A 27894-nucleotide genomic window follows, 5' to 3' on the forward strand; every position below is an offset into this window, starting at 1 on the left:
CGACTCCCAGAGCTCCTCCTTGGGGCGGGCTTCTGCGGAGCCCCAAACTCGCCCCACCGGTGCCCAGAGCGCTGGAAGTCCAAAGGAGCTTGCTGTCGGAAACGTAGTCTGGCCTCCTGCCTGGCTCCTCCCCCGCAGCGCTCGCCGGCAGGAGGAAAACAGACGCCTTGCCGAGGGTATGTGGACATTGTAGTTTTCTTCCTAGTCAGCCCTGCAGATAGTGCCTTAGGGAAAACTACAATTCCCAGAATGCGGCCGACTACGGCACCCGAAGAGGCCATTTCGCGTGCAGTCCTCCCGCCCACCCTCCCGTCCGGGCGGCTCTCCAGGGCGTCTGTAAACACACCCCGAGACTGTCATGGAGGGGGAGGAGGAGGCGGCGGCGGCGAAAGGAGGCGTTTTGGGCCGCCTCCAGGGTCCGCTCTGTCATTCCTGAACTGGTCCCTCGTCCCCGTGACTGTGGCATCAGGGAAGCGAACTGTTAGGCAAGAGGAGGAGACAGTCAGAACCATATCCCCTTCTTCCCCCGGGGCGGGGGCCGGGCCGGGCCAGGCCGGCTGAGCCGGGGGAGGGCAGGGGGAGGGAACGCCTGGCCAGGCCGGCCTGTCCGCCGAGATGGATGACAGTAAGGTAAGTCCTGTGGTTTGCACGCGCAGCTGCCGCCGCCGCCTGCTTGTCGCTAAGTGCTAGACCCGCCGCTGAACCTCAGCCTGGTAGCCACGCCAACACCCAGGAAACACCTGCCTTAGACATCCCTGCGCCTCCAGTTATTACCCCATGGTACCCAGCCAGGAATTCAGGGAACAGGGGGCTGCGTCTTTCCAGAAAGGGCCCTCTCCTCCGGAAAATTTTCACTCCCAGGGCAAGCCTGTTTGTCAGCTTTTCCAGGTAGTGCAAACCCTAGTCCTTGACTTGCCTAGCGAAGTAAATGAAGAAACTACCGTGCATTTTCTTTTTGCCTTCCCCTGCCCCCCTCCCAGACTTTCTCCAGTTTGGAGACCTTAATTAGGGCACCCTGAACCAGCCCTATTCCCCTTAAAGGTTCCCCTTTCTTCTCTCAGGCTCCCTTACTCAATGCCCCATTCATATAATCAGTTCACTCCCCCTCTGAGCTATTTTCCTGTGGTTGGTTGGAACACTCTGCTAAGCTCCTGTTGCTATTCGTCCAGAATCTAACCTCCTCTAGAAAGCCTTCTCTAAGAAAAGTAGTGAATTCCTTCCGTTAATCTATCTCAATATCCTACCACCATCCCCCTTTTGCCATCCAGATCACTTATCTCAATGATTCTAAGAGGCATTGTTCATTATTGGCTAATTCATATAGTTTACGTATAACCTATTTCTTTCTTTACGTCTGTCCACATTAGTGTGGTCTAGTTTTGTTTCATGAAGGTAGGCATGGCCAGCTTATTGGTGTTTTAGAATGTTTAGGATATTGACTTTTTTTTTTTCTTTTTAAGGAGTCAGACTAATAGACTTTGGCAGTTTTGAAGTAGAAATCACTCCTTCTCTATGCCTTTCAGAAGTCTACTTTCCACAGTCTGGCATACTGCTCGAGCTAGCTTTTTCCTTTGTTTGGGTGCCCTTTCACCTTCCATCTAACCAGTAACACTTTGCTGCTTTCACGTTTTTGTTTCACCCATCCTTGGAATGAAAAAATTTCTAGCTTCTCTGCGCTGCTTGCGTTATTCTACATTATGTCGTCTTCCTGCTCTTACAGAAGGCTCTGAGCAAAGTGATGGATGGAAGGGAAAGCCCAGCACAGTACTCTGGAATTGAGACTCACCTGGAGAAACAGTTTGCTTGTGAAGTAGCAAATCCTAACAGGAAGTGGTGTTTTCAAGACAGAAAGGGGGAGTTCTGAAAGTTTTCCAGAAACATCAGAAAATAATTTTTCCATGAAAGTCTTGCTAGCTTGATTGTTCAGTATTAATTTTGATAGTAAATCTGAATACTGTATCCATTATCTTTTGCAGAAAATAACATTTGGCTCTTTAAGGTTGCTAAAATAACATTGTTCTTTAATTTCCTTAATTCGAGGCTCTCGCGGTATATTCTATAAAATTTTTAGTTTCCGTTTCAGACTTTTGAAACATTTAATAACTTTCTCAAAGTCTTCAGTAGTCTCAAGTCCAAGAAAAATACATAGGATTTGGAGTTATTTTACTTACCTATAAAATCACATAGGAGTTATTTCTAAAACTAGCAAACTGTAGTGGAGGTTATAAAATTTTATTGTTTTTCCCCAAAAGAGTGAAGTTAAATCTGGGGAGTAGACTACCCATAACTTCCTATGGGGTTCTCAGGTAAGCAAAAATGAACTCAGTTCTCATTCTTTTTAATTGGTTGTTTTTAGAAACCAGCAGTTTCTTAAATCTTTAATGATTACGGAAAAGAAAATCCATTCCACATGTCTCTGGATGGATAGTGCCTCTGTGAATACACTACTTTCACTTTGAATAAACGTCGCAGTTGTGGATGAGTAATATTTAAATGCCATGTACAGCAGGATCGGACTGCTCTTCCAGCAGTCAGGCAGTATGAAACAGCTCTTAAGTCTTTGGCAGCTCCCAGCCCTGCCTGTCTCTGTGCTCTAGTTGTTACAGTCCTGCAGAATTATATTGTCTTCCTAGCATATACATACATAAACACAAAACATTTTCTCCTCACGTTATGTATAGGTGATGGAGTTCCATCTCGGGTTCCATTTCTCCTCCATAAGGGAGGTGAGTTGGAGCTTGGAATTATGGTGGTTGTGCTTAATAATGGTGGGAGAGCATAAAGGACGACAAACTGGCTGACCATAAGGCCAGGGGAATAGGAAGAGGATGAAGTGGGCAGGAGCAGCAGTTCTAGAGAGACAGTATTTGAATGAGCAGGTCAGGGAAACAGGTGATGATGATGTGAGGACATTCCTATATAAAGATTCTGTATTCTGAGTTGTTTTTATATATATATAATTTTTAAAAATATTTATTTATTTGACAGAGCACGGGGTGCAGGGCGGGTCAGAGGGAGAAGCAGACTCCCTGCTGAGTGGGGAGCCCAACACGGGGCAGGGCTTGTTCCCAGGTCCTGGTGACCATGACCTGAGCCAAAGGTAGATACTTAACTGACTGGGTGCCCCTTCTGAGTTGTTTTCATCGGTGCTGACCCAGGCTCCCCTTCTGAATTGTTTTCATCGGTGGTGAGGAATGATTTTGCCAGGAGCTCTCCACGTTCTGTCATCTAGCTTTCTGGAGTCAGAGTAGGACAGATTTGAATGGGAAATACAGCTTTACCTTTCTACCATCTAGCAATGTGCCTGATAGAGTGCCTGATAGAGCATAGAGTACTCACTCATAGTGATTGGATTAAATTGGAACAGAGGCATTAAGAAAATTGCCCTGATGTACCTGGGCTTTATTAATCAGTGTGCTCCATTGAGCCACCCAGCCAGAGTACATATAGACAATGGCAAATGGCAAAAATAAAGCACGAGGTAGATGGGCATCTAAAAGTGGGGGCTTGGGAAAGTGCTAAGTAGCAGAGCTCAAACACCGAGTAGATCTCTACTAGGCTAGTTTGGAAAGAAAAATCTTGGCTGAGTTAATTAACCTTTCTGAGTTTCCGTTTTATCTGTAAAATGGTCAATACCTTTTTCACAGGCTTTGTTGGGGATTAGGGATAATGCATTATTATAAAGCATTGAGTATAGAGTCTAACACATAGTAAACACACACAAAAAATGTTATCGTAACCTAGGAGTGACTTCTTTGGTCCTTAGCACAGTGCAGTAGGTACCTAAGATGCTTATTTTAGTAATTCTTAATCGCGTGTTATTCTTAACATTTGTAGCCATGTTTATACCTATACTGCCCTTTGCTCCTAACTGTGCCCCCAGATGGGATGGGGCAATGGGATGGATGATGAAATAAACTTAAGCTGTGTATTTAACTGTCAGATTGTGTGAGAAAGGTAGTCTCCTGAGCCCACCTGCATGTCTACCACTAGGAAGAAGCTCTTGTTTTTATGAAAGCTTCTTCCTGACCTGCCGCATTCAATTACAAAGAAAATAAAAGTGTGCTATTTTCAGAGGCTTTGATCATAGGCAGAAGGTTCTTATTTTTTTTATTTTATATTGACTTTTATGTTTATTGAATCAATGACTGATATAAATTGAAATATCCTAGACCAGATGTGTTCCTGCCACAGACTAAGCTGGTAAAAGACTGCCATACTGTATTGCCTGACAGTTTAGGGCATCAAGATTCAGTTGAGCAACTGACAAGAGAGTGGTCCAGACGCTGGCCACAGTATGCTAAGGTGGGCGCTGTTCTCCTTCATAGACTTCATAGACCTCCTGTCTACCTGTATTACACATGATCATCTGAATATAAGGTTTCACACACCTTCCATACCTCTTAGGTAAGAAGACAGGGTCTTCTGTTCCATTCAGTTCTGACTAGCGTTGGTTCTTGCAAAAATTTTAACTTGGCCAAAAAATGTCTTTGACATTCCCAGATGTGTCCTTTGGCCCCTGAATCCTATTAACCCTTTATCCATCCTTTGCTATAGTTGGAGCTGCCCGTCTTGAGCAGTGCCACAAAACCCAGACATTTTCTGCTTTACCTATCCTCCTCTTCATCAGTGCTATCCACAAGACCAAAACAGAAGAGCCAGCGACTCTACTAAACAAATCTCTGACAGATGTAATGTGCCTTCCTTTCCTGTCTAGGTTACATGCACATTTTACCTAGGGCACCTGAATAGAAAGTTTAACCCTAAGGAGTGATTTCAATAATACAGAAACCAGTTGAAATCTAAGTTTACATATTCTTGTTCAGAATGATTAGCTCTTTTAAGGTTTTCAGGAAAGTTTATTCATTCATTAATTCATTAAATATTTGTTGGACACCTAATATGTACATGCATTATGCTAGACAGAGATACAAAGGTCAAAAAGTTTATAACTATTCTTGGGAACTTACATTTCAGTGGACTAAGCAGACAGATAGAATAGTCATTACAATATAGTGAGGTAAAAAATAAGGGCAATAGAGGCAAAGTGCTTTTGGAGCAGTAAGAATGGGTGCCTCTCTGGGCATGTCAGACACGGGTTCACACAGTAGGAGTGAATCTGTGAGGAAGAATAGGAGTCCTCCAGAAAATGGGAAAGAAGAAATATCTTGCACTAAAGCATACTGTGCTGGATAATAAGTATTATGCTATAAGTTAGAGCAGGAATTGGCAAATTTTCAGTAAAGGACCAGAGAGTAATTATTTGCCGGCCATTTTGATCTCTGTTGCAAGTACTCAACCCTGCCATTTTAGCACAAAAGTAACCATAGGCAGAACTTAATGACTGGGTGTGGCTATGTTCTAATAAAACTTTATTTACCAAAACTGGCAATAGGCTGTGCCAGCAGGGCTGTAGGTTGCTGACCCCTGAGCTAGAGCATAAGCACAAGTGGAGGCGTGGGCAGAGATAAGGATGGAAAAATAAGCAGGGGCCAGATCATGATATGCCTGGCAAGTTAAGCTAACAAATTTTGGTCAGTATTTTTCAAAGTGTGGAATAAAAAAAAAAAAACACCTGCTGACCCACAATCTTGGGAATGAGGCTTGGGAATTTGAATTTTAATTAGGCTCCCTAGTTGAGTGGCTCATATGCTTACCGAAGTTGAAAACCAAGGCCGTAGGTGTTGGGGAGCCATTGAAGGATTTTAAAGCACAGTTGACAATATCGGATATGCGTCTTTGAAGGAAAAAATGCTAATGGCTATATGGAGAATGGATTAGGGTAAAGATGTAGGAACTGGGATAAGACTAGAAGCCAGATGGTCCAGTTAGGAAAGAACATGGATTTTGGCATATAACCAGAGCTCAAATCTCCTTTCTACAACTTTCAAGCTGTTATGATTTTAGATAGATTATTTCATCTCTTCCAAATTGAATTTCTTCATTGGATGGGTTAATAAAACTTTAATGAATTATTGTGAGAATTAAAAGTAATAACAGTTGACCCTTGGGGCATCTGGCTGTCTCAGTCAGTAGAGCATGCAACTCTTGATCTCGGGTCCTGAGTTCAGGCCCCACGTTGGGCGTAGAACTTACTTAAAAAAAAAAAAAAATCAGTTGACCTTTGAGCAATGCAGGTTTGAACTGCACAGATCCACTTACACGTGAAGTTTTAAAAAATAAGAACAGTACAGTACTGTAAATATATTTTCTCATCCTTATGATTTTCTTAATAACATTTTCTTTTCTATAGCTTTATTGTAGGATTACAATATATAATATATATAACATACAAAATATGCATTAATTGACTTTTTATATTATTGGCAAAGCTTCCAGTCAACATAGGCGAGTAGTAGTCAAGTTTTGGGGGGAATGAAAAGTTACAGACGGTTTTTTTGACTGCTCGGGGGTTGGCACCCATCACCCTCACATTGTACAAGAGTCAGCTGTATATATGTGAGCCCGTATCAAAAGAACTTAGTACATCATGGGTTCTCAACAAATGCTAGTGCTTTCCAACTCTGCACCAGCTTGGTTAGATTGCTCATAAGAAAGGCCTGAGCCGAAGACCATATTGAGACTATTACAGTTTGGGTTGTGGTTGATGGAGCATGCATAAAATCCTTCAGGGATGAAGAGTGTGGACAGAAGAGAGAGCTAAAGAGACAAAACCCTAGAAAACAATAAAATGATCAGAAGGGGCTGAGGAATAGGACTCAGCAACATAAATGGGAAAGGGGAGGTTAGTGATACAGGAGAACGAGAACAAAAAGGGCTAGCTAGTATGCCATTTATCTAAGGGAGCAGAGAATTTTAAAGAGTAGACTTAGTCTACAATATGAGATGCTACCAAAAAAAAGGGGTCAAGTAAACAGTGAAAAAGTATCCGTTGGACTTGGAAAATAGGAGATTGTTTATGAACCTAGGAGAGAATTTTCCCTGGAGTGATAGGCTAGAAGCCAAAATGTGGCTGTTGAAAAAGAGGTGGGCAGGAAAGAAGCAAAGACAGTTAGGTATAGACCACTCGTAGTCAGTTTGAAACAGTTTCAGGCGTTGCTCGAATATATGTAGTATAACTTCAAACAATCCTAGCTGGGGGCCAGGACAGGCATAGGTGTCGGGAGAGGAGAGGCAGGAGTTAACTCTCAGTTCAGAGAGGCCTACTTTATCTTCTTTGTCCTTCCGTTGACTAGAAAAACTGGCAGAAAGGTTAGCAGCAGGAAGATGTGATTAGACTTACTTTCTGAAGATCTGGTAAATAACAGGCCTAACCCACAGCTGTGAAGGAAGTTTTGGGAGTCTTAACACCAGATGAAAATGCAGCTACTTGTTTTTTCTTTAAAGTGGTAAAGAGCACTAGCTGGGAACATTCATATCTATCTTATTTTTCTTTAATCAGTTGGAGATAACTTTTCACTTCGTGTTTTTAAAAAGAGTGAAACAAGCCTTCTTGTTCTTTTTTCTTTTTAGCCGGAGCTGTTGCTACCTACCCCTTCGTGTAAATGCGATAATTCTGTTAGACTTAACAGCTTGAAACTTTTATGAGTTGCCTTAAGAATTAGAGCATTAGGATGTAAATAAGTGTAAAAAGGGTGGTAGAGTAGTTAAGAGTTCTGAACTGGTTTTTCAGATTTTATATCCCTTATGAGGGAGCTTTTTTTTTTTTTTAAGATTTATTTATTTATTTATTTATTTATTTATTTATTTGACAGAGATAGAGACAGCCAGCGAGAGAGGGAACACAAGCAGGGGGAGTGGGAGAGGAAGAAGCAGGCTCCCAGCGGAGGAGCCTGACGTGGGGCTCGATCCCAGAACGCCAAGATCACGCCCTGAGCCGAAGGCAGGCAGACGCTTAACGACTGAGCCACCCAGGCGCCCCCCCCCCTTTTTTTTTTACAACTTCTATAAGTTGGCAGTCATAGTAGTGATATCAACTTAAGTCAGTTTCAGAATATTCCTACTTTTTCTCTGCATTTATTTATTCAACGATCAGTCTTGAATAAGACTTGAACTTGCCTCCTAAATGCCTGGCTCCGGGCTGGATACAGTTGAGGTTGCGGAAGTAAAAAACACAAGTTTGGTGCCTGAGGAGCTCACGTTACTTGGAGGAGATAGAACTTAAATCTGTGAGGCCACTAAAAAAACCAATATGACATATAAATTCAGTGTGTTCACTATATGTTCCAGACATGGGAGAAGAAAAATGACGTATGGGATGAGGGTGATTGTCAGGGACAGCTTCCGAGGAAGAGGGCTGGAGCTGACCCTAACCAAAGAAAGCATAACATTTGCTGTTGCAGATGTTGGGGAGATGGAGGGAACATTTAGAGAAATGGTGAAGATAGGTGGGAATGCAGAGGATGGGGTGACTGGTCCTAAGGAGGCATGACTTGCCCCTGTTGGGAGTAAGAAAGAGAAGATTGGCTTGGTGAGCAGCAGCCTGGATGTAGTGGGCTGAATGGTGGCCCCTAAAAAGATACATCTGTGTCCTAATCCCTGGAACCTGTGAATATCACCTTGTATGGTAAAACTGAATTTTACCTTATTTGGCAAAAAAAAAAATGTGATTAATGATTTTGAGAGGAAGAATTTATCCTAGATTATCTGAGTGGGCCCTAAACCCAATGACAAGTGTCCTCAGGAGAGTGAGGCCGAGGGAGATTTGGCAGACAGGTGTGGAGGTAGTATGACCACAGAGGTGGAGATTGGAGTGACAGGGCCACAAATCACGGCATGCTGATAGCTACTAGAGGCTGGAAGAGGCAAGGAATGGCTTCTCCTCTATGGTCTCCAGAGGGAGCGCAACCCTGCCAAACTTGCGGCCTCCAGAGCAGAAAGAATACGTTTCTGTTGTTTTAATCGCTACCAAGTTTGTGGCAATTGTCACAGCAGCCACAGCAAACTGATATACTGGATATGGTGACCTAGTAAGCAGTGCTGAGTCAGAGGTCTTCTCTTGAGCTGGAGAGTAACATGGCCAAAAGGCCATTAAAGTTTACTCTTTGTATAAGGATCAGATACTACTTTTTTACAATGAAGGAAGATACAGCAAAGGTATTTTAATAAGCTGAAAAGGTTAACTTGGCAGCTCTTTGCAAGATGGATTAGCTAGGAAAGGGGGAGTGGAAAAGGAGAGATGGTAGGAAGACCCACTGAGAACCTATTGTAATAACCTGTGAGTGGGGCTCATACTAGTATAGGTAGTAGGAGTAGAGAGGAAAAGCTAAATCAGAATTTTTAAAGGAATAGATTGGCATGACTTCAGTTGGTGGGCATGGAGAGCCACAATAGTAGAGGGAAATTTCAAGGAAGCATAAAATGAAAAAGTTTGTTATTTAACCTCTTCGCCACCACCCTCCGTCAAGTGCCTAATGTCCCAGTGAGCTGCAGTAAGTGATGACCATGTAGCATTAATATAGCAGTGCATATAAAGCACCTGTCAGTTTTAGAGCCTTTTCAGGGCATGATATGATCAAGTCAATGAGTCCTACCGTGAAATCTGGGGGAATAGTCATACTTGATAGTGAGTTAACTCATGACAAGTTGCTATGATGAAAATCAGGAGTCTTAGGTTCTAGACCCTGCTCTGATACTGAAATTCTCTGGACTAAAATTTTGTCATATATACAATAAAGAGATCACTGTGCATCTCTGTATGTGTGTATATACATGCATCCCTGCACTCTGATATACACTGATATCCTGCCCTTTATGGTGTTTTTGTTTATTTCCTGTCTGCTGTGTTTCATGAGCCTATATACCTTACAGTTTAGGACCCTATCTTCTTATGTTAATATTCCTGGAGTTTCACAGCGTTTGGGGTGTGGTGGTTGTTCAATAAATGGTTGTTGAATAAAGGAATTAATTTTCCCCTCTTTACCTGAAAAAGATGAGTGTGATGCAGTGTCCCTCACCTGAAATGGTGTGAAATAACATGAGATAACATGTAGAGTGCTTAACTCAAGACCTTGTCCATAGTGAGTGCTCTCTCCCTGAATACACTGATTTAGCCTTGAATTTTTTTTAAAGATTTTATTTATTTATATGCCAGAGAGAGAGCGCATGCACAAGCAGGAGGAGCAGCAGGCAGAGGGAGAAGCAGGCTCCCTGCAGAGCAAGGAGCCCGATGATGCGGTTTGACTGAGCCACCCAGGCATCCCTTAACCTTTTTAAGTGTTTGTTGTTAGCTCCTGAAAAGCTAGAAGTAGAATGACCCAAGAGTCTCTGGAATAGTATTTAATCTGGACCCTGGAGCCTTCCTCATTTTAAGAATCCCCTACAGAGCACACAACTCCTCTTTCTATGAAAGTTAAACTTGTTGGGATGCCTGGGTGGCTCAGTCAGTTAAGCATCTGCCTTTGGTTCGGGTCATGATCCCAGCATCCTATAGAGGTAGTAAAACTATAGAGGTAGTAAAAAGGTCAGTGGTTGCCAAGATTTTGGGGGCGAGGGAGGGAGGAGTAGGTGGAACATGGGATTTTTAGGTCAGCGAAAATATTCTGTATGATACTATAATGGTAGATACAGGATACATCCATTTGTCAAACCCATAGAACTGTACAACACAAAGAGTGAACCCTAATGTAGACTTTGGATTTATTAATAACATTGGTTCATCAATTGTAATGAACGTACTACACTAATGCAAGATATTAATAATAGGGGACACTGGAAGGGTGGAGGAAAAGGGGATATATGGGAACTCTGCACTTTCTGCTTAATTTTTTGTAAACCTAAAAGAGCTCTAAAAAGCAAAGTATATTAATTTTAAAAAGAAAAAAAAGAGAAACCCTTTAGCAGCCACTCCCCATTCTTTCCCTCCCTTCACCCCCCCCCCCACATCCTAAGCAATCAATAATCTACTTTTTATCTCTATAAATTTGCCTTTTCTGGACCCTTTATGTGAATGGAATCACACAGTTTGTAGCCATCTGTGTTTGACTTCTTTTACTTGGCATAATGTTCCCAGTGTTCATCTGTACTGAACCATATATCAGCATTTCATTCCTTTTTATGTCTGAATAATGTTTCATTGTATAAACACACTACATTTTGTTATCTACTCATCAGTTGGTGGACATTTGGGTTGTTTCCACTTTTTAGCTATCATGAAATATGGTGCTGTTAACATGCATTGTACAAGTTCTTATGTGGACATATGTTTTCATTTCTTTTTGGGTTTTACCTAGGAGTGGAACTGCTGGGTCATATGGTAATTCTATGTTTAATATTTTGGGGAACATGCAGATGGTTTTCCAAAATGGCCACCATTTTATATCCCCACCAGCAATATATGAGAGTTCCATTTCTCCACATCTCCACATGTTATTGGCTGTTTTTTATTATATAGCCATCTTAGTGAGTATGAAGTGTTATTTCTTGGTTTTGAATCACAGCTCCGAAATGACTAATGATATTGAATTTTTTTCATATGTTTATTGGTTATTTACTTTATTTTTTTTTTTTTTTAGTGATTTTCATTATTTTTAAGTAATCTCTACACCCAACATGGGGCTCAAACTTCCGACTGTGAGATCAAGAGTCAGATGCTCTACCAACTGAGCCAGCCAGGCATTCCCAGCTGGGATTTTGATAGGGATTGTGTTGAATTTGTAGATCAATTTGGGGAGTATTGCCATCTTAATAGTATTCTTTCAGTCCATTAACGTGGGATGTCTTTCTTTTATTAGATCTTTAGTTTCTTATAATGCTGTTTTGTGGTTTGCAGTGTACAAGTCTCGCACTTCTTTTGTTAAATTTATTCCTAAGTCATTCTATGAGGCCAAAATTAGCCTGATACCAAAACCAAACAAATATCATAAGAAAACTGTAGACCAATATGTTTTATGAATATGGGCGCAAATACCTTCGATAAAATGCTATTCTAAATGGTATGTTTTTATGCTATTCTCTTTTTTCTGATTTATTTTTTTATTGTTATGTTCAATTAGCCAGCATATAGTATATCATTAGTTTTTGATGTAGTGTTCAATGATTCATTAGTTGTGTGTTACTCCCAGTGCTTATCACCACACATGTTTATGCTGTTCTCAATGAATGTTTTTATAATTTCATTTCAGATTGTTCATTGTGTATAGAAGCAGAGCTAATTTATATTTATTGATCTTGTCTCTTGCAACCTTGCTCAACTCATTTATTACCACTAATAGTTTTTTGTGGATTCCTTAGAATTTTCTTTCTTCTTTTCTTTTCCTTTTTTTTTTTTTTAAATAGGCTCCACACCCAGCGTGGAGCCCAACACAGGGCTTGAACTCCTGACCCTGAGATCAAGACCTAAGCTGAGATTAAGAGTTGGATGCTTAACCAACTAAGCCATGCAGGTGCCCCAAGAATTTTCTATATATAAGATCATATTATCCCCAAATAGAAATAGTTTTACTTTTTCCTTTCCAATCTGAATGAATTCTTTCTTTTTCTTGCCTAATTGCTGTGGCTAGATCCTCCAATACAATGTTGAATGGAAGTGATGAAAGAACACAAGATCTTTGTTTTTTTCTTCATCTTTGGGGGGAAAGCTTTCAGTCTTTCACCTTTAAGTGTGATGTTAACTAGGTTTTTTGGGGTGCCTGGGTGGCTCAGTTGGTTGGGCATCTGCCTTCAGCTCAGGTCATGATCCCAGGATCCTGGGCTCAAGTCCTCAGTTGGGCTGCCTGCTTCTCCTGCTCCCACTCCCCCTGCTTGTGCTCGCTCTCTCTTGTGTCAAAAAAATAAATAAAATCCTTAAAAAAAAAAGTTTAAAAAATTAAAAAAAAAACTAAACTGTGGGTTTTTCATAGGTACCCTTTGTCAGGTTGAGGGAGTTAGCTTTATTCATTATTGAGTGTTTTTTAATCATATGAGGGTATTAGATTTTGTCAAGTGCTTTTTCAGAGTCTCTTTAGGAAAAAAATATAACTTTGGCCCTTTTTTTCTATTGATACGCTGTATTACAGTAATTGATTTTTGGTTTTTACACCTACCTTTATTCCGGGATAAGTCGCACATAGCCATAGTGTATAATCCTCTTTATATGTTATTAGATTTAGTCTGCTAGCATTTTATTGAGGATATTTCCATCTATATTCACAAAACTTTGCTCTGTGGTTTTCTTGTGATATCTTTGTTTGATTTTGGTATCAGACTAATAATGGCCTCATAGAGTGAATGAATTGGGAAATGTTCTTTTCTGGTTTTTGTAAGACTTTATAAAGAATTGGTGTTAATTCTTTAAATGTTTGGTAGAATTCACCAGTGAAGTCACATGGACCTGGTCTTTTCTTTGTGGGAAATTTTTCAATTACTTATTCAATCTCTTTATTTGTTACAGGTCTATTCAGATTTTCTATTTCTTCTCAAGTCAGTTTTGCTACTTTGTGTCTTTCTAGGAATTTGTCCATTTCTTCTAGGTTATCTAGTTTTTGGCATATAATTTTTCATAGTATCCCATGTAACCATTTTTATATCTGGAAAGTTGATAGGGATGATGTCTCTCTTGGTCTCGATTTTAGTATTTTGAATGTTTTCTCTTGACCAGTTTAGCGAAAGGTTTGTTGATTTTGTTGATCTTTTTGAAGAACCAACTTTCAGTTTCATTGATTTTTCTCTGTTGTTTTGCCATCCTCTATTTTATTTATGTCTGCCCCGATATTTGTTATTTCCTTCCATCAGCTTGCTTTGGGTTTAATTTGCTCTTCTTTGTCTAGTTTCTTAAGGTAGAAAGTTAGGTTATTGATTTCAAATCTTCTCTTTTAGTTTAGGCATTTACAGCTCCCTCATAGCACTGCTTATGCTGCATCTCATCCGGTTTTGGATGTTGGGTTTTCCTTTTCATTGATCTCAAAGTAGTTTTCTCGTTTCCCTTATTATCTCTTCTTTGACCTATTAATTATTTAGGAACATCTTTTGTTTTTTATCTACTGTATTTATTAAATAATAATTGCTGTGGACTAAGATAGAATTATATGACAGTCCCTGGTGCTTACTTTCTAAAAATAACATTTAGTTTTAGCTTGTCACAATGGAGAAAGTATTAAACAACAACAACAACGACGACAACAACAAGAAGTAGTTAACAGAAAAGTAGGATCTTCAGTCTTACTTGCTTATGATAAATAGACTTGAACATTTTTAACATAAAATGAAGACAAACTTGGTATTGCAAAATCCCTACTGAAATCTACCTTTGGGTTAATAAATTCTGCATGGAGAGTAAGAAAAAAATCAATGGCTAGTAAGTTTGTTCATTGTGAGGGCTAGGGAGACAAGCTTTCTGAGTGTTTCCCTTGGGGCTTTCTATTTCTGGCTCACAAATGTGTTTTGGAGGGGGGAGAAGTAATATGGGCAGTGGATAAAGATACAACTGTTTTAAAGATAGCTATTTAAAATTTCACGTGGCTCTATGTGAATAGAAATAAAACTAGAGTAGAAAAAGTGGAATTTTATATTATTTTCATAGTTTTCTTTGGCATTTGTGTTGGTGCATAAAAATCAGTGCTTTTACTTAGCCACAATAATGTGCTTCCTTATAGAAGAAATAAGAGAGAGCAAGGGGACAATATGGTAACCACTGAGTTTGTGAAAATTTTATGAAACATTGGTAAGAATGATTTTTGGCCCAGAGATATGTGGGAGGAATTTGTGAGGTTGATTTCAGTTTTAGTGTCTGGCTCCTTCTATTAATTTCTCCTAACCCTCCCCTAATCATTATGGCTTATGAAATATATGAAGTTCAGTTGTTAAGGCACCTAGTATACCAACCCACATTTGTATAATATCTTTTTCTTTTCTCTTTTTTTAAAAAAGATTTTATTTACATATTTTGAGCAAGAGAGCATGCAAGTGGGGGGAGGGGCAGAGGGAGAGAGAGAATCTCAAGCAGACTCCACACTGAGCATGGAGCCCGACCTGGGGCTCGATCCACAACCATGAGATCATGACCTGAGTCGAGATCAAGAGTTGGACACTTAACCAACTGAGCCACCCATGCACCCCTATATAATAGCCTTTTTCTTTACAAAATGCTCTTAAGATTCTCAGTAGTCCTGCAATGTACCTGACTTTCTTGAAAACTGGTACACTAATCAGATTTTAGCTGCACCCAAAGCCAAAAATTCAGTCTACCATTGAGGAAAAATTAAACTAAAGAAGTGGTGGTTATGTGGTTTTAATGTAATTTTACAGGAGAGGACATATAATACAGGAACCCTGGATTTATTTACTATGCCTTTCTAATTAAAAAAAGAAAAGGAATAAAATAATATTACTACCGTGAAAACTAAACAAAGGGTTATAACTGTTGTTGGATTTTCTTGACTGTATGAGGTTTGTTTCAAAAATCAGTCAAGTCTCTGAAGTACATTGTGTCCTCTTGCTGGTTTCTCAAAGGCAGCGTCTCGTGAATTAATTAAAAACAGCAATGTATGCGGTATTAGGTTACAGTGTTGTGTGATTGATGATTCACTCCACTACATAGAGAATAGATGTGATTACCACTTATTTTACTATAGACCTGAATTTATGCTGTAAATATATTGCTTTTAAAAAACTGTAGCAATAGCAAATATACTCTATTTCAATGTAGGATGATTTCAAAATATTTCATTATAATTGTGCAGTTTCCTGAAGTATATATTATTATATTGGAATAAAAACATGATGATGCATAGTATAAAAAGCTTTAAAAGACCTGTTTTTTTTGTTTGTTTGTTTTTAAGAGAGAGAGAGTTCTTGGGGGGAAGAAGGAAAGGGGAAGGGCAAAGGGAAAGGGAGAGAAGCCGACTCCCTGCTGAGTGCAGAGCCCCATGCAGGGCTCAGTCCCACAACCCTGAGATCATGACCTGAGCTGAAATCAAGAGTCGAACACTTAACCGACTGAGCCACCCAGGCACCCCTAAAGGACCTGTTTTTGAAACATTGAAACTAATTTGGGAATAGTACTGAAGCAGCTAGCTTTACAGTAGTGCTGGAAAGGAAAGTTTTTTCCCAGAGCTTTGGAGTATTCAGTCTCATTTCAGAGCCACCCTATAAAATGCGCGATGCAGTGGTCGGCCATCATGTTGTCACCCAGGGTCTGGTAATGTGGCTGATTCATATCTACAGTTTGGTTTTCCACCTAACCATTATACTTAGTAATGATCTGATCTTTATAGGGTACTGGGCTTTGTTGGTGTGTGATATTAATAGTGATTTTCAAACAAACAAATGAGAGTTTTTATATGCACATGAATATTGAGTTTGAGTTTTATTACCTGGTAAAGTTGCTACTTTATTCCAGTGATTTGTCAGTGTTCGAGTTTTGCATCTTCTCTTTAACAGTTGCCTTTAAAACCTCAGCAATATTCCTTTCAGAATACTGAAGTTGTGACATTTTTATTCCCTGAGGGTAATTTTCAGAAAGAACTAGACATCATTCACAACCTCATCAGATAAAGTAGATGATCTGAGGCAAACTGTGTTGTAGGTTGTAAGAAACTAGCTCTAAAAGCACTTTCCCAAAAAGCTTGTCCATTGGAATAAATGTAACCCCTTTCAAGGTAATTGCTTTCAAGAAAATTTATTTGATGTACAAGTTCAGGTTGATACATTTAAAAATTCATCACATTTAGCTCATAGTTACATGTTGTGTAAGAACTTGGGGAGGTGCCAAAGCTAAACAATTACTTTGTCAGTCACCGAAAAATTGTGCCCATGCAGGTGAATGAATAACAGAGCTACTGAAAGGATGTCGTATGACCAGTGGGAGCAGGTAGAAATCTGAGACAGTCTAGGGTTATAATTATAGGCTTCTAAAGGCAATTATCCTGAGGGTGTCAGGGACCTCCTGTGTGTTCCTTTGGACTCAACAGATTTGAAGAGGGAATTCATAGCCAAATTGCACAAGATACACATTTATAAATATATATATAATATAGGGTGCTTGGGTGGCTCAGTTGGTTAAGCGTCTGCCTTCAGCTCGGGTCATGATCTCAGGGTCCTGGGATCAAGTCCCACATCGGGCTCTCTGCTCAGTGGAGAACCTGTTTCTCCTTCTTACTCTCCCTCTCTCTCAAATAAATAAATAAAAATTAAAAATCTAATAAATATATATAATATATATTTGTATATACATATAATTTTACACAGATTTTATGTTTCTGATTGTAAACATTTAAAAATCATAAAAAGTACAGATAAGTAAAAAGCTATTTATAATGACGCCTGTCAGAGAAATCCTTATTGAAATATCCTTTCTTCTGCGTGTTGTTTTATAACGTTGAGATCACACTGAACTTAGAATTTTAAATACTGATTTTTTTTTTTACTTAACTATTTTCTCAAGTCAATAAAGATTCCTTGTGAACAAAATATTTAGTGGCAGTCTTTTAGATTTTAGTATCCAGCTACATATGGTTCATAAAGTTTATTGTTGAACTACTTAAAGTTTATTATTGAAGAAATAATGAAAACTTACAGTATTTCTTCTCTCACACTCATAGTATCAAAAGTATCAGAAAAAAAAATCAGGAAGCAAGACTCATAAGGCATTTCATGGGATTATGCTTTCTTAGTTTCATAGGTTTCATTTATTTATTATTTGTAAATGTTTTCCTTACTAATATGCAGCCATAGCCACTTTCCTAGAAACAGAACTGAGAGAAAAAAACGGTTTCTTTTCTCTCTTGCTGAAGGTGGTTGGGGGCAAAGTAAAGAAGCCCGGCAAGCGTGGTCGGAAGCCAGCCAAAATTGACTTAAAGGCAAAACTCGAGAGGAGCCGGCAGAGTGCAAGAGAATGTCGAGCTAGGAAAAAACTAAGGTATCAGTATTTGGAAGAGTTGGTATCCAGTCGGGAAAGAGCCATATGTGCCCTCAGAGAGGAACTGGAAATGGTAAGAAAGTCTACCAGTAAACACATGAAAAAATCAACCTAAGCTTAGTAGTCAAGAAATACACATTAAAATACAAAGATATCAATTTTCATGTATCCATTTGACAAATATGGGAAAGAATATTAATCTGTTAGCCAGGATGTAGACAAATAAGCATTTTTGCACAGCGCTGGTGGAAGCAGAATGTACATGACTATTTCACTGAGGGACTGTTTATGAAAGAAAAATATGGAACGTAACCCAAATGTACAACAATAGGAGATTGGTTACGTAAATTATACCTCATTCATATATTGGACTACTTTGCAGCCAGTGAAAATCACAATGCACATATATATTTACTGATGTAGAAAGACATTTATAATATATTGCTAAGTGGAAGCAATATAGCAATATGTAACAATATGCATAGTAGACCATTTGTATTTAAACATATTTTATTCAGCATGTTTCGTTCATTCATTAACACTCTGGGTGATGGCTATAGAAATGTAAAAGAGAATAGACATCTCATTACTGTGACCTCAGGGCAGGAGGTGATGGTTGGAGAAGAGGGCATACTACTGTGATCATTACAAAACTGGGACAGGCTACTACCTCAGCATTTTAAAAGGCAAAATATAAGGTTGGGGCCTGAAGAGAGTCCAGATATATACTATTCAGTAGATTTATAAAATATTTATATATATATTTATATATCTGTATCTATAATTTGACTTATGCTGTAAATTATTCCTCACGTTTGTACCCTTTGAACTGACTAATCTTTGTATATCCCCAAAGTCCGTAGTACACATTCTGGTAGAAAGTAGGTGTTCAGTGAATGTTTATGAAAGAGAACAGAAATTACAGAATTATTTCTTTTAGGAGTAGAAATGATAATATGACAGTTAGCAAAAAGAGAAGGATTCTAATTAGTGGCACACTGTGGGGAGATGTTCTTTTCCCCAGAGGGGCCTTCTGAATCTAAACACTACTCCAGTGTATCACAGGAAGATCCATCAGCCGTTGCCTACCCTCTTCTGAAAGATGGCAGGCCTCATACATGTCCTACGTGGTAAATAGGAAATATGGTGGAGGGTAGGATTCCCAGCAGCCAGTCTGACCTCTAGTTATGGGAGTTATTATGTCTAGGATTTCTACCAATGGTTCCTGAACTCTGACTGGTAAAATTTTACTTAAATATATTTTACATATTTCAGTACAAGCAGTGGTGCATGGCAATGGACCAAGGAAAAATCCCTTCCGAAATCAAGGCCCTACTCACTGGAGAAGAGCAGAGCAAATCTCAGCAGAACTCAAGCAGGCACACAAAAGCTGGGAAGACAGACGCTAATAGCAATTCCTGTGAGTACGTTCAGTGGGAGAGTTTATATTTAGAGGAGCGTCTTAAGGTAGGGTTTCCTTTGACTTCTTTCCTTGGTATGTCATTAAATAAATGTTGATGTCATTTGCAATACACCGATAAGCAAGTGAAATGGTATTAGATTCTAAATATTGAAATGAATTTTACATGGGATCTATGAAGAGCAACTGATAAATGTATGGAAATTTTTAAAAATAGACTTAGCCCATAAATGGGAGTATACCATTCTAGTTATTGTTAATAATCATGCCTTTTTTTAAAGATTTTATTTATTTATTTGATAGAGAGAGACAGCCAGTGAGAGAGGGAACACAAGCAGGGGGAGTGGGAGAGGAAGAAGCAGGCTCCCAACCAAGGAGCCTGATGCGGGGCTCGATCCCAGAACGCCAGGATCACGCCCTGAGCCAAAGGCAGATGCTTAACCACTGAGCCACCCAGGCGCCCCAATAATCATGCCTTTTATTTGTATTTTGATTTACAGTTTACTAAACACTTTCACGTATATTTATCTTATATATTTCCTCCAATGATTCTGTTAAGGAATTACACTTTTTATTTTATAGGTGAAGAAATAGCAGAGGAGTTGGCTAAGGTGCCCAAGGTCACACAGCTCTAATGGGAGTACCTGTCTTCACCTAGTCCAGGCTCTATCTAATACAGTAGCCCATCACTGTAGAATTTTTTTTATTATTATGGTGAAATTCACATAACAAAAAATTAACCATTTAAAAGTAATAATTCAGAGGCATTTAGTACATTCACAATATTGTACAACCACCACTTCTATGTGGTTACGAAACATTTTATCACCCCCAAAGAAAATCCTGAATTCATTAAACAGTTACTTGCTCTTACTGCCTCCCTCCTGCCCTTGGCAATTTTTTTTCTATCTCTATGGATTTACCTATTCTGGGTATTTCATATAAATGGAAACATACAGCATGTTTGTATACATACAGACATGACTTTCTATGTCTGGCTTCTTTCACCTAGCATAATATTTTCAAGGTTCATCCACATTGTAGAATATATTAGTACTTTTTCCATTTTATGGCTGTATAATATTCCATTGTGTATGTATACCACAATTGGTTTATCCATTCATCTACTGACATTTGTTTCTCCCTTTTGGCTATTATGAACAGTATGCTTTGAAATGTGAGCATACAAGTATGTGTTTGAATACTTGTTTTCAGTTCTTTGGGGTATATACCTAGAAGTAGAATTGCTGGGTCATATGGTATTTCCATATTTAACTTCTAAAGGAACCACTACTGTTTTCCATAGTGGCTGAAATATTCTACCTTCCCACCAGTAACATATGAAGCTTTCTATTTCTCTGCATCTTGCCAGCGTTTTTTTTTTTAATTTTCCATTTTTAAAAACTATAGCCTTCCTAAGATGTGAAGTCATATCTGATTGTGGTTTTGATTTGCATTTCCCTGAAGACTAATGGTGTTGAGCATCTCTTCTTGTTCTTGTTGGCCATTTGTGTATCTTCTTTGAAAAAATGTCTAAGTCCCTTGACCGTGTTTTAATTGAGTTGTTTTTCATTTTGTTGTTGAGTTGTAAGAGTTCATATATTCTGGGTTCTAGGCCTTTATCAGATATATGATTTGCAGATATGTCTCCTGTTGTGTAGGTTGTCTTTTCACATTCTTGATAGTGTCCTTTGGTGCACAACATTTAAATTTTGATGAAGTCCAGTTTATTTATTTTTTTCTTTTGTTGTTCATGCTTTGTCATACGTAACAATCCATTGCCAAATCATTTAAACATTTAAATTTTGATGAAGTTCAGTTTATCTGTTTTTTTCTTTTGTTGTTCATGCTTTGTCATATGTAATAATCCATTGCCAAATCCAAGGTCATGGAGACTTACCCCTGTGTTTTCTTCTAAGAGTCTTATGGTTTTAGCTCTTCTATTTTAAGCCATTGATCTATTTTGAGTTAATTTTCTGTATGGTGTGAGATAGAGGTCCAATTTAATTCTTTTGCGTGTGAATATCTAGTAGTTCCAGCACCGTTTATTGAAGAGACTGGAAAGATTTTGTAATGAAGATGTCATGGATTGGTTTCTTCATCATCGTGACTGCTTTGGGAGCACTTGAAACAGTTATAAGAACATGTTATAAACGTTTTATCTTTTAAAAGTTTTTAAAAATATTTATTTTCTTAGGGGGCGCCTGGGTGGCACAGCGGTTAAGCGTCTGCCTTCGGCTCAGGGCGTGATCCCGGCATTCTGGGATCGAGCCCCACATCGGGCTTCTCCGCTGGGAGCCTGCTTCTTCCTCTCCCACTCCCCCTGCTTGTGTTCCCTCTCTCGCTGGCTGTCTCTATCTCTATCGAATAAGTAAATAAAATCTTAAAAAAAAAATTTATTTTCTTAAGAGAGAGAGCAGGGTGTGGGGAGTGCAGAGGGGAAGAGAGAGGGACAAGCAGACTCTGCACTCAGTGCAGAGCCAGATACGGGGCTCGATCTCACAACCCTGAGATCATGACCTGAGCCAAACCAGCGGTCAGCCACCCAACCGACTGAGCCACCCAGATGCCCCTCTTTTAAAATATTTTTATAAAATTGAAGGGTTTGCTTTTTGATAGCTTTTCTTAGATGAGGTAACATTTGCGTTAATCTAAATTGAATTAATGAAAGAAAGCCAAATCAGCTCAGTTTTCTTTCAGTCTGTATTTTAAAAAAGCCTTTCTCCATAGATACTAAACAAACGAAATGCATTTTAAAACAGATTAACCAAGCTTCATTGACTTACAAGCATTCTTACATTGGTAACTTTGATTTATCTTTCAGGGTGAAGATGATATAAAATGACGAGTTACTGATTGAAGCCAATATTCTGATTCCTATGGAGGATGGTGGGCAAGATTGTACTTCTTGGCTCCATTTACTACCTACTGCTCAGTAGTCATCTCTGTAAATCTGCAATTTCTACCAAAATGTGTGATCATAGATCCCAAAGGATTTTGCTTTAACTTTCAACACTTAGAAAATTTATAAACATTCAGACCTGTTCTGGTTGGCCTTGCCACCCATGGCATTGAACGTGTTGCAATGCTTGAAAACACAGGAGTAGAGAGAAGTGGGTGAAGATTGTATTTTTGCACCTTAACTCCACATTGCTTTATTGGTTAATTTATATTCTTTCCATGTATTTCATGTCATTTATGTGTATGTGTGTTTAGGTGTCACCTTCTTTTATGTTTTTGATTGCCCTACAAAGAGAAACCAAATGGGCTGATTACTAAGTTCTCAGCCTTAATGGACCTAATCTTATTTGTTTATATTTACTTGAGTAATGTTTATTTTCTGCATGAACCATGATTTCTCCTGTGAGCCATTCCAGCATAAGCTGTGATTATGTATTAACAAATATATACATTTCTATTTTTATAATCCATAATGACATGCCTGTTTTAAATAATGTATGTGTTAACAAAATCCATCAGGAAAGCCCTCAAGACAGCCTCTATTTAAAACTTTTGTTGCTGTCTTCTCAAACTATATTTATAAAAGTTTGCTAGGGCCTAATCCATACTTGGAGAATAATTAGTCAAATTTTATTTTTAAGCAAGAAGTAACCTTTTAGGCATTTCAGCAGCATACATCATCTTGACAACCTAGAGTATATATGTATGTATGTATGTGTTTCTATCGTATGTCTGTATATGTATGTGGGGAGGTAGGAGTGAATGTTCACACACATTGCCTTGTGTAGTCAACTAACTTGGAGAATTTTTCTAAAGAAAATAGGATGAAATTAGCTGCTGAGATCGAGTTTCCGCCACAAGAGATCTGGAACAAAATGAGGGAGAAATTGCTAGTAGATTTAATGGCTGTAGGCATAACCAGAACACTTAGTTTCTTCCCTGACATGAGTTTCCTTAGGAATGTGTTCTGAGCCAGGAAGAAATACACTGTGGGTGTGCATCTGGTTCGGCCCTAACGGCGCCTCCGCTCTGGAGCGAAGCACTGAGCTGGAGTTGTGCACAGCACGTGGCTGGCAGGCCTGGCAGGAGGTGCACAGGGCCAGAGTGGTTCTTTCCAGTTCCCATCACAGTTAACGTTTACTTTCTTTCTGACTGTCAAACAGAGTGATGGTTGAGGAATCAAGCTCATTATACTATACATGCAGATAGACTAGGAATCTTTCAGTTTCCCCACTGAGACACTTTATTACTCTCTCTTCTGTTTCCCATAGGTAAATCAGGAATTGTGTTCTCTGTTGCTGCTAAGTTATAATTGTTCTTAGCTCTAATGAAGCAAATGTTTGGCTTCTAAACAGTATGTTTTGTTATGAAATGGCAGTTTATGAGGAGGCATCATAGTCTAGGTTGTGAGGTGAAACAAGAGATGGACCACATAGTTTCAGATTACAAGGTACTCTCCCCCCTTCTCTTAGGCCGTACGTTTGAATAAAATGCTTCCCCTTAGCCTGAGTTCCTGAAGATCTCTTGTGTGTAGGTTGCAAACTCAGATCTCGTCTAGTCCTGTGTGACTACTGATATACCACTAGCCCAGCCTGTTGGGTCTCTCTGTGTTTTGGAGGACTGGGGGTCTAAGAGTATTTAATGTCTTTTTAGGGTCACAAATATAGATAGATTAAAGATTATTAATATTCAGACCTTCAGAATTTAAGTGTTTGAAATATGGTGTTCAGACTGTAATGGGTATGTTTTTGCCATCTGGTCTACTCAAATGTATATTTTTATTTTGCAAAACAACCCAAGATTTACTCTGTGTTGCTTTGTTCAGTACCTTTTGAATTCCCCAGAAGAGTTGTTTTCAAAGCAAACATTCCAAAATGAATGTGGCTCTTCAATGGAATGTCTCCATTGTGCTTGAAGTATTTCTTCTCTGGTTGTAACTTTAAATTACAGGGTCACTTGAGCTACCCTCCACCCTCACCCCTAGTATCGTTACAAGAGCAGCGACCTGGTCCTCAGGTAGAGGATGTGTAATTTTGGATGAAAGTAAATTACAACTTACCAAGTTTATTCCTAAACTGATCTTTTTGCTATTTTAAAGTAGATCATACCAAGAGAAAGTTCCTGGGTCTTAAAAAGGAATGTTTTCATTGCTTCGGGTATTGTGCTGGCTGCACGTTTGGCCACTTGAAGCATGTTAATAAATGTCACTGAGTAAAACAGCCGGAGCATTTCTTTTCCCATTCCAGTTCAGCAGCAGCATACTGAAATCCTAGCATCTCTCGCTTTCTGTAATGACAACACCCAGCAGAGGGTGAGAGAATCACTGAGCTCTGTCCCTCCGGATCAGTGCTGTTCTCCTTGCTCTCTGAGTAAAGAGAGTAATGTTTCCTTTTCCTTTTTTTTTTTTTTTCTTCCCCCAAAGAAAGGAAGGTAAGGGGAAAATATATATTTGTGTATTTAGACCAGTTATATTCTGTCATTAACTTAGCATAGACCTGCCATATATTAGAACAACTGAATATAATATGGAGTAAGTTTGACCAGGTCAAGTTTTAGGATATAGTTGACATTATTAAAATTTTTTTCCTATTTTATCTAAAACCTATCTGTTGTATCTAAATTAGAATCTGTCTTACTGCAGCAAATTCATATCACTGTATACCAGCTAATTGACAGTATTTATCAGCATCACCATTTAGCATTTTATTTCATCATCTTTGAATTATGATAGACTTGATTTGGCTCATTACAAAAAGCATAGGTTTAAACTGGACTTAGCTTTAGTTAAAGGCAAAGAAAATTTAAAAACATAAATAACTATACTTCACAAGAAATCGGTTGCATATTATCAACTACATATTTAGTTTTAAAAGAGAGGAAGATTATTAATCCACGTGGTATTTGGGGGCATTGAGGGAATTTTTCTTTCTCTGAAGAGCATTGTACAATTATATTTTTATGAAAAATAAAATATCTTCACCAGAGACATCTCACATGGTCTGTTTCACAATACTGGAATATGTCTGCATGAGCACAGAGTAGTAAAAAGAGTGAGATTTAGGCAGAAGAACTGGTCTTGGATCCATTTTCTGAGTCACCTTGAATTCTTTCACCTCTTAGCCTGTTTCCTCATCTATAAAAAAGGGGGGAGGATAACTTTCACAGAATAATTGGCAGGCTCAATAGGAGGTACGAACACCTGCTTAATTAGTAAAGAACTACCTTAAATTTAAAATAGTCACATAGGCCTGGGTTTGACTATTGTTAGGATTTAAATCACTGAAGATAAATACATTTATTTAATCTCGAATTTAAACATGTAGGGTTGTAGGTATCACACTTCTGAAGTCTTTTTAGCTTTATCATTATGTCTATCCCTGGAATAGTATAGTTGAAAGCCATTTTTAGCAATAATAGCCTTCTGTTAATTAAGCTAATTTTAAGAACAATTAGTGTTCCAACTGGTAATAATCCTATAATCTGCATAAAGCAGGTTTTCAGGCTGCGAGGTAACTTGGTTCTCTTTTCCCTTATTCCATCACATTTTACTTAACTATAAAGTAGTCATGAATCAAAGCCAAGACTGCCATGTAAGGTCGTGCCAATTGTGCACGGCACAAAGGCACCCAGTTGAGGAGGTGAATGGACCTAAAATCTAGCTCACATTTCCTGCAACAGGCCATGTGCAGAGGAAAGGGCACCTGCTATCTCCTCACCAGGGCACCTGTGGCGCAAGTCTGCCCAGAGAGGTGCCTTTTTAAAATTTTCCCTAAGGGAGTACCTTTCTTAATTCCTCTACCCAGAGGGTGCCTTTTTTAAAAATGCAAAACAGTGCTGTGCTGCAGCTGGCTTATGGCTGGCTCCCCAGAGGAAAGCCAATTGTGTGCATCTCTTCTCAACTCCACGTTGAGTGACATCCAGTTGGTAGCTTTTAATTGGCAACGATTGGAGTACTGACACCATAGAAATCAGTAAATGCTACAAATCAGGGAGTCCTCCCTGCACTCCCCCCCCCACCAGACTTGGTTTCCAGCACACCACTGAAAAAGGCCTAGTGTAGGCTAGAATGGCCCTGACCAGAGCACGCATGTTAGAGGCCTCAAAAATGTATGATTAGAAGACCCACGGAGCTGAAAGGGCTCTTTTTGTGGGTCTGTAGGCAGCTCGGAGATGTCCATATCAAAATCAGATTGCACTGGACCCTCAGGCAACACAGGTTTGAGGTGCGAAAGTCCACTTACATCTTTTCGATACATATAGCACTGTATTTTTTTAATAACTTTTTAAAAAGTTTTATTTATTTTAGACAGAGTGGGGGGAGGGCTGAGGGAGAGAGAGAGTTATAAGCAGACTCCACGCTGAGCACAGAGCCCGACACGGCACTGGATCCCACGACCCTGAGGACAGGACCTGAGCCAAAACCAAGAGTCGGACACTCAACCAACTGCACCACCCAGGCGCCCCGACACTGTGTTTTTCTTATGATTTTCTTAATAACAATTTTTTTTCTAGCTTACTATATTGCAAGAAGAGAAAATATAATACATTTAACATACAAAATATGTGTTGACTGTTTATGTTATCGGTAAGGTTTCCAGTCAACAAGCTATTAGTAGTTAAGTTTGAAGGGAGTCAAAAGTTCTTTGTGGATTTTTGACTTCGTGGGGTGTTGGCCCCCTGTCCCCTGCATTGTTCAAGGGTCAGCTGTACTTCACAAGACAGGTGACAGTTGTGACTTAGAAACTGTTAAGGATCGCAGAGAGATACTCAGCCCAACTCTAGAAGTGACTAAGAGATAAATCAGCTGAATTCTTAAAGCAAGCCCTGGGGTCAAAGTGGACAGACTCATTCGCCTATTGGGCTGTGACATGACCCCCAAACAGCCCTGGGCTGGGGGTTGGGCTGGAGTTGGACAGTGAGCTTTGGCCTGCTGGCCATTTTGACTCTGTGGTAAAATACATACTCAGCAGGAAAACCTTCTCGTAGTTCAACAGAACCGATTCCAAACCTGCCATGCCTCAGTGCGCCTCTGCTGAGACGGAAAGCAATGCCTGCTAAGCACTTTACAGCCCCAAACCCAACACGGAATCAAGTTAGCAGGCTGAAAATGACAACTCTGCCTACACTGGGTAGACTTGGATAGTCAGAACCAAACAGGCCCACACAGAGTTTTGGATCATACCACTTCAATGGAATGAAGACCATGCCTGCCAGCACCACAAGGAAAGAAGGTATAGGATTTGGGCGGGGGGGGGGAGTGTATATATTACATAATATATATATAGTTCCCCTCAAACATCTGGTCAGGACACAGCCCTAGGCCCCAACTACCACATAGAAGAAAGAGCATTGAAAAAGGAAGGAAGGAAGGAAGAAAGCCAAAAACAGGATGGCCAAGCCTTCTCCCAAAAGGAGGCCTTCACATAGGTGTCAAATACAAAACGAAAGCCGGCAGTCCCTCTTCCCTTGCGAGAGTAGCCCCATGTTTTTACCACGGAAAACCTGCATGCCCTTGAGCCTTTTTGGGGAGGCAGAGGAAGAACCCTACCTAGCAGGAGCCCGTGCTGTGTCTAAAGCAGAGCTACGCTCGCAGCACCCTCCCTGGAATGGGGCGGAGTGAAGAGAGCCAGGAGAGGTGGGGAAAGGGAGTCCTGAGCACACAGCAGCCACCCTAGCACGACTGGGCTCAGGACACACTGACTCGGTACCCAGCCAGAGA

The 27894-nt window shown here is 39.5% G+C and overlaps 1 protein-coding gene across 1 annotated transcript; it reads left to right on the forward strand.

Moving 5' to 3' along the window:
* Window positions 1–301: 301 nt before the first annotated feature.
* Window positions 302–25159, forward strand: CREBL2 (cAMP responsive element binding protein like 2). Its single transcript, XM_045781396.2, has 4 exons — window positions 302–630; window positions 17670–17867; window positions 19070–19214; window positions 22039–25159. The coding sequence occupies exons 1-4, from the start codon at window positions 616–618 to the stop codon at window positions 22041–22043; spliced, it is 363 nt and encodes a 120-aa protein (XP_045637352.1). The 5' UTR covers window positions 302–615; the 3' UTR covers window positions 22044–25159.
* Window positions 25160–27894: the final 2735 nt, after the last annotated feature.

Source organism: Ursus americanus, chromosome 25 (assembly GCF_024610735.1).
Source record: "Ursus americanus isolate L20-20 chromosome 25, mUrsAme1.1.p, whole genome shotgun sequence".
Lineage (NCBI taxonomy): Eukaryota > Metazoa > Chordata > Mammalia > Carnivora > Ursidae > Ursus > Ursus americanus.

What these genes read in the sequence shown, in the direction of transcription:
- CREBL2 (XM_045781396.2), top strand. An exon ending in TCAGAGAGGAACTGGAAATG is followed by an intron (nt 17,868 to 19,069) that starts GTAAGAAAGTCT and finishes TACATATTTCAG; the next exon opens with TACAAGCAGTGGTGCATGGC.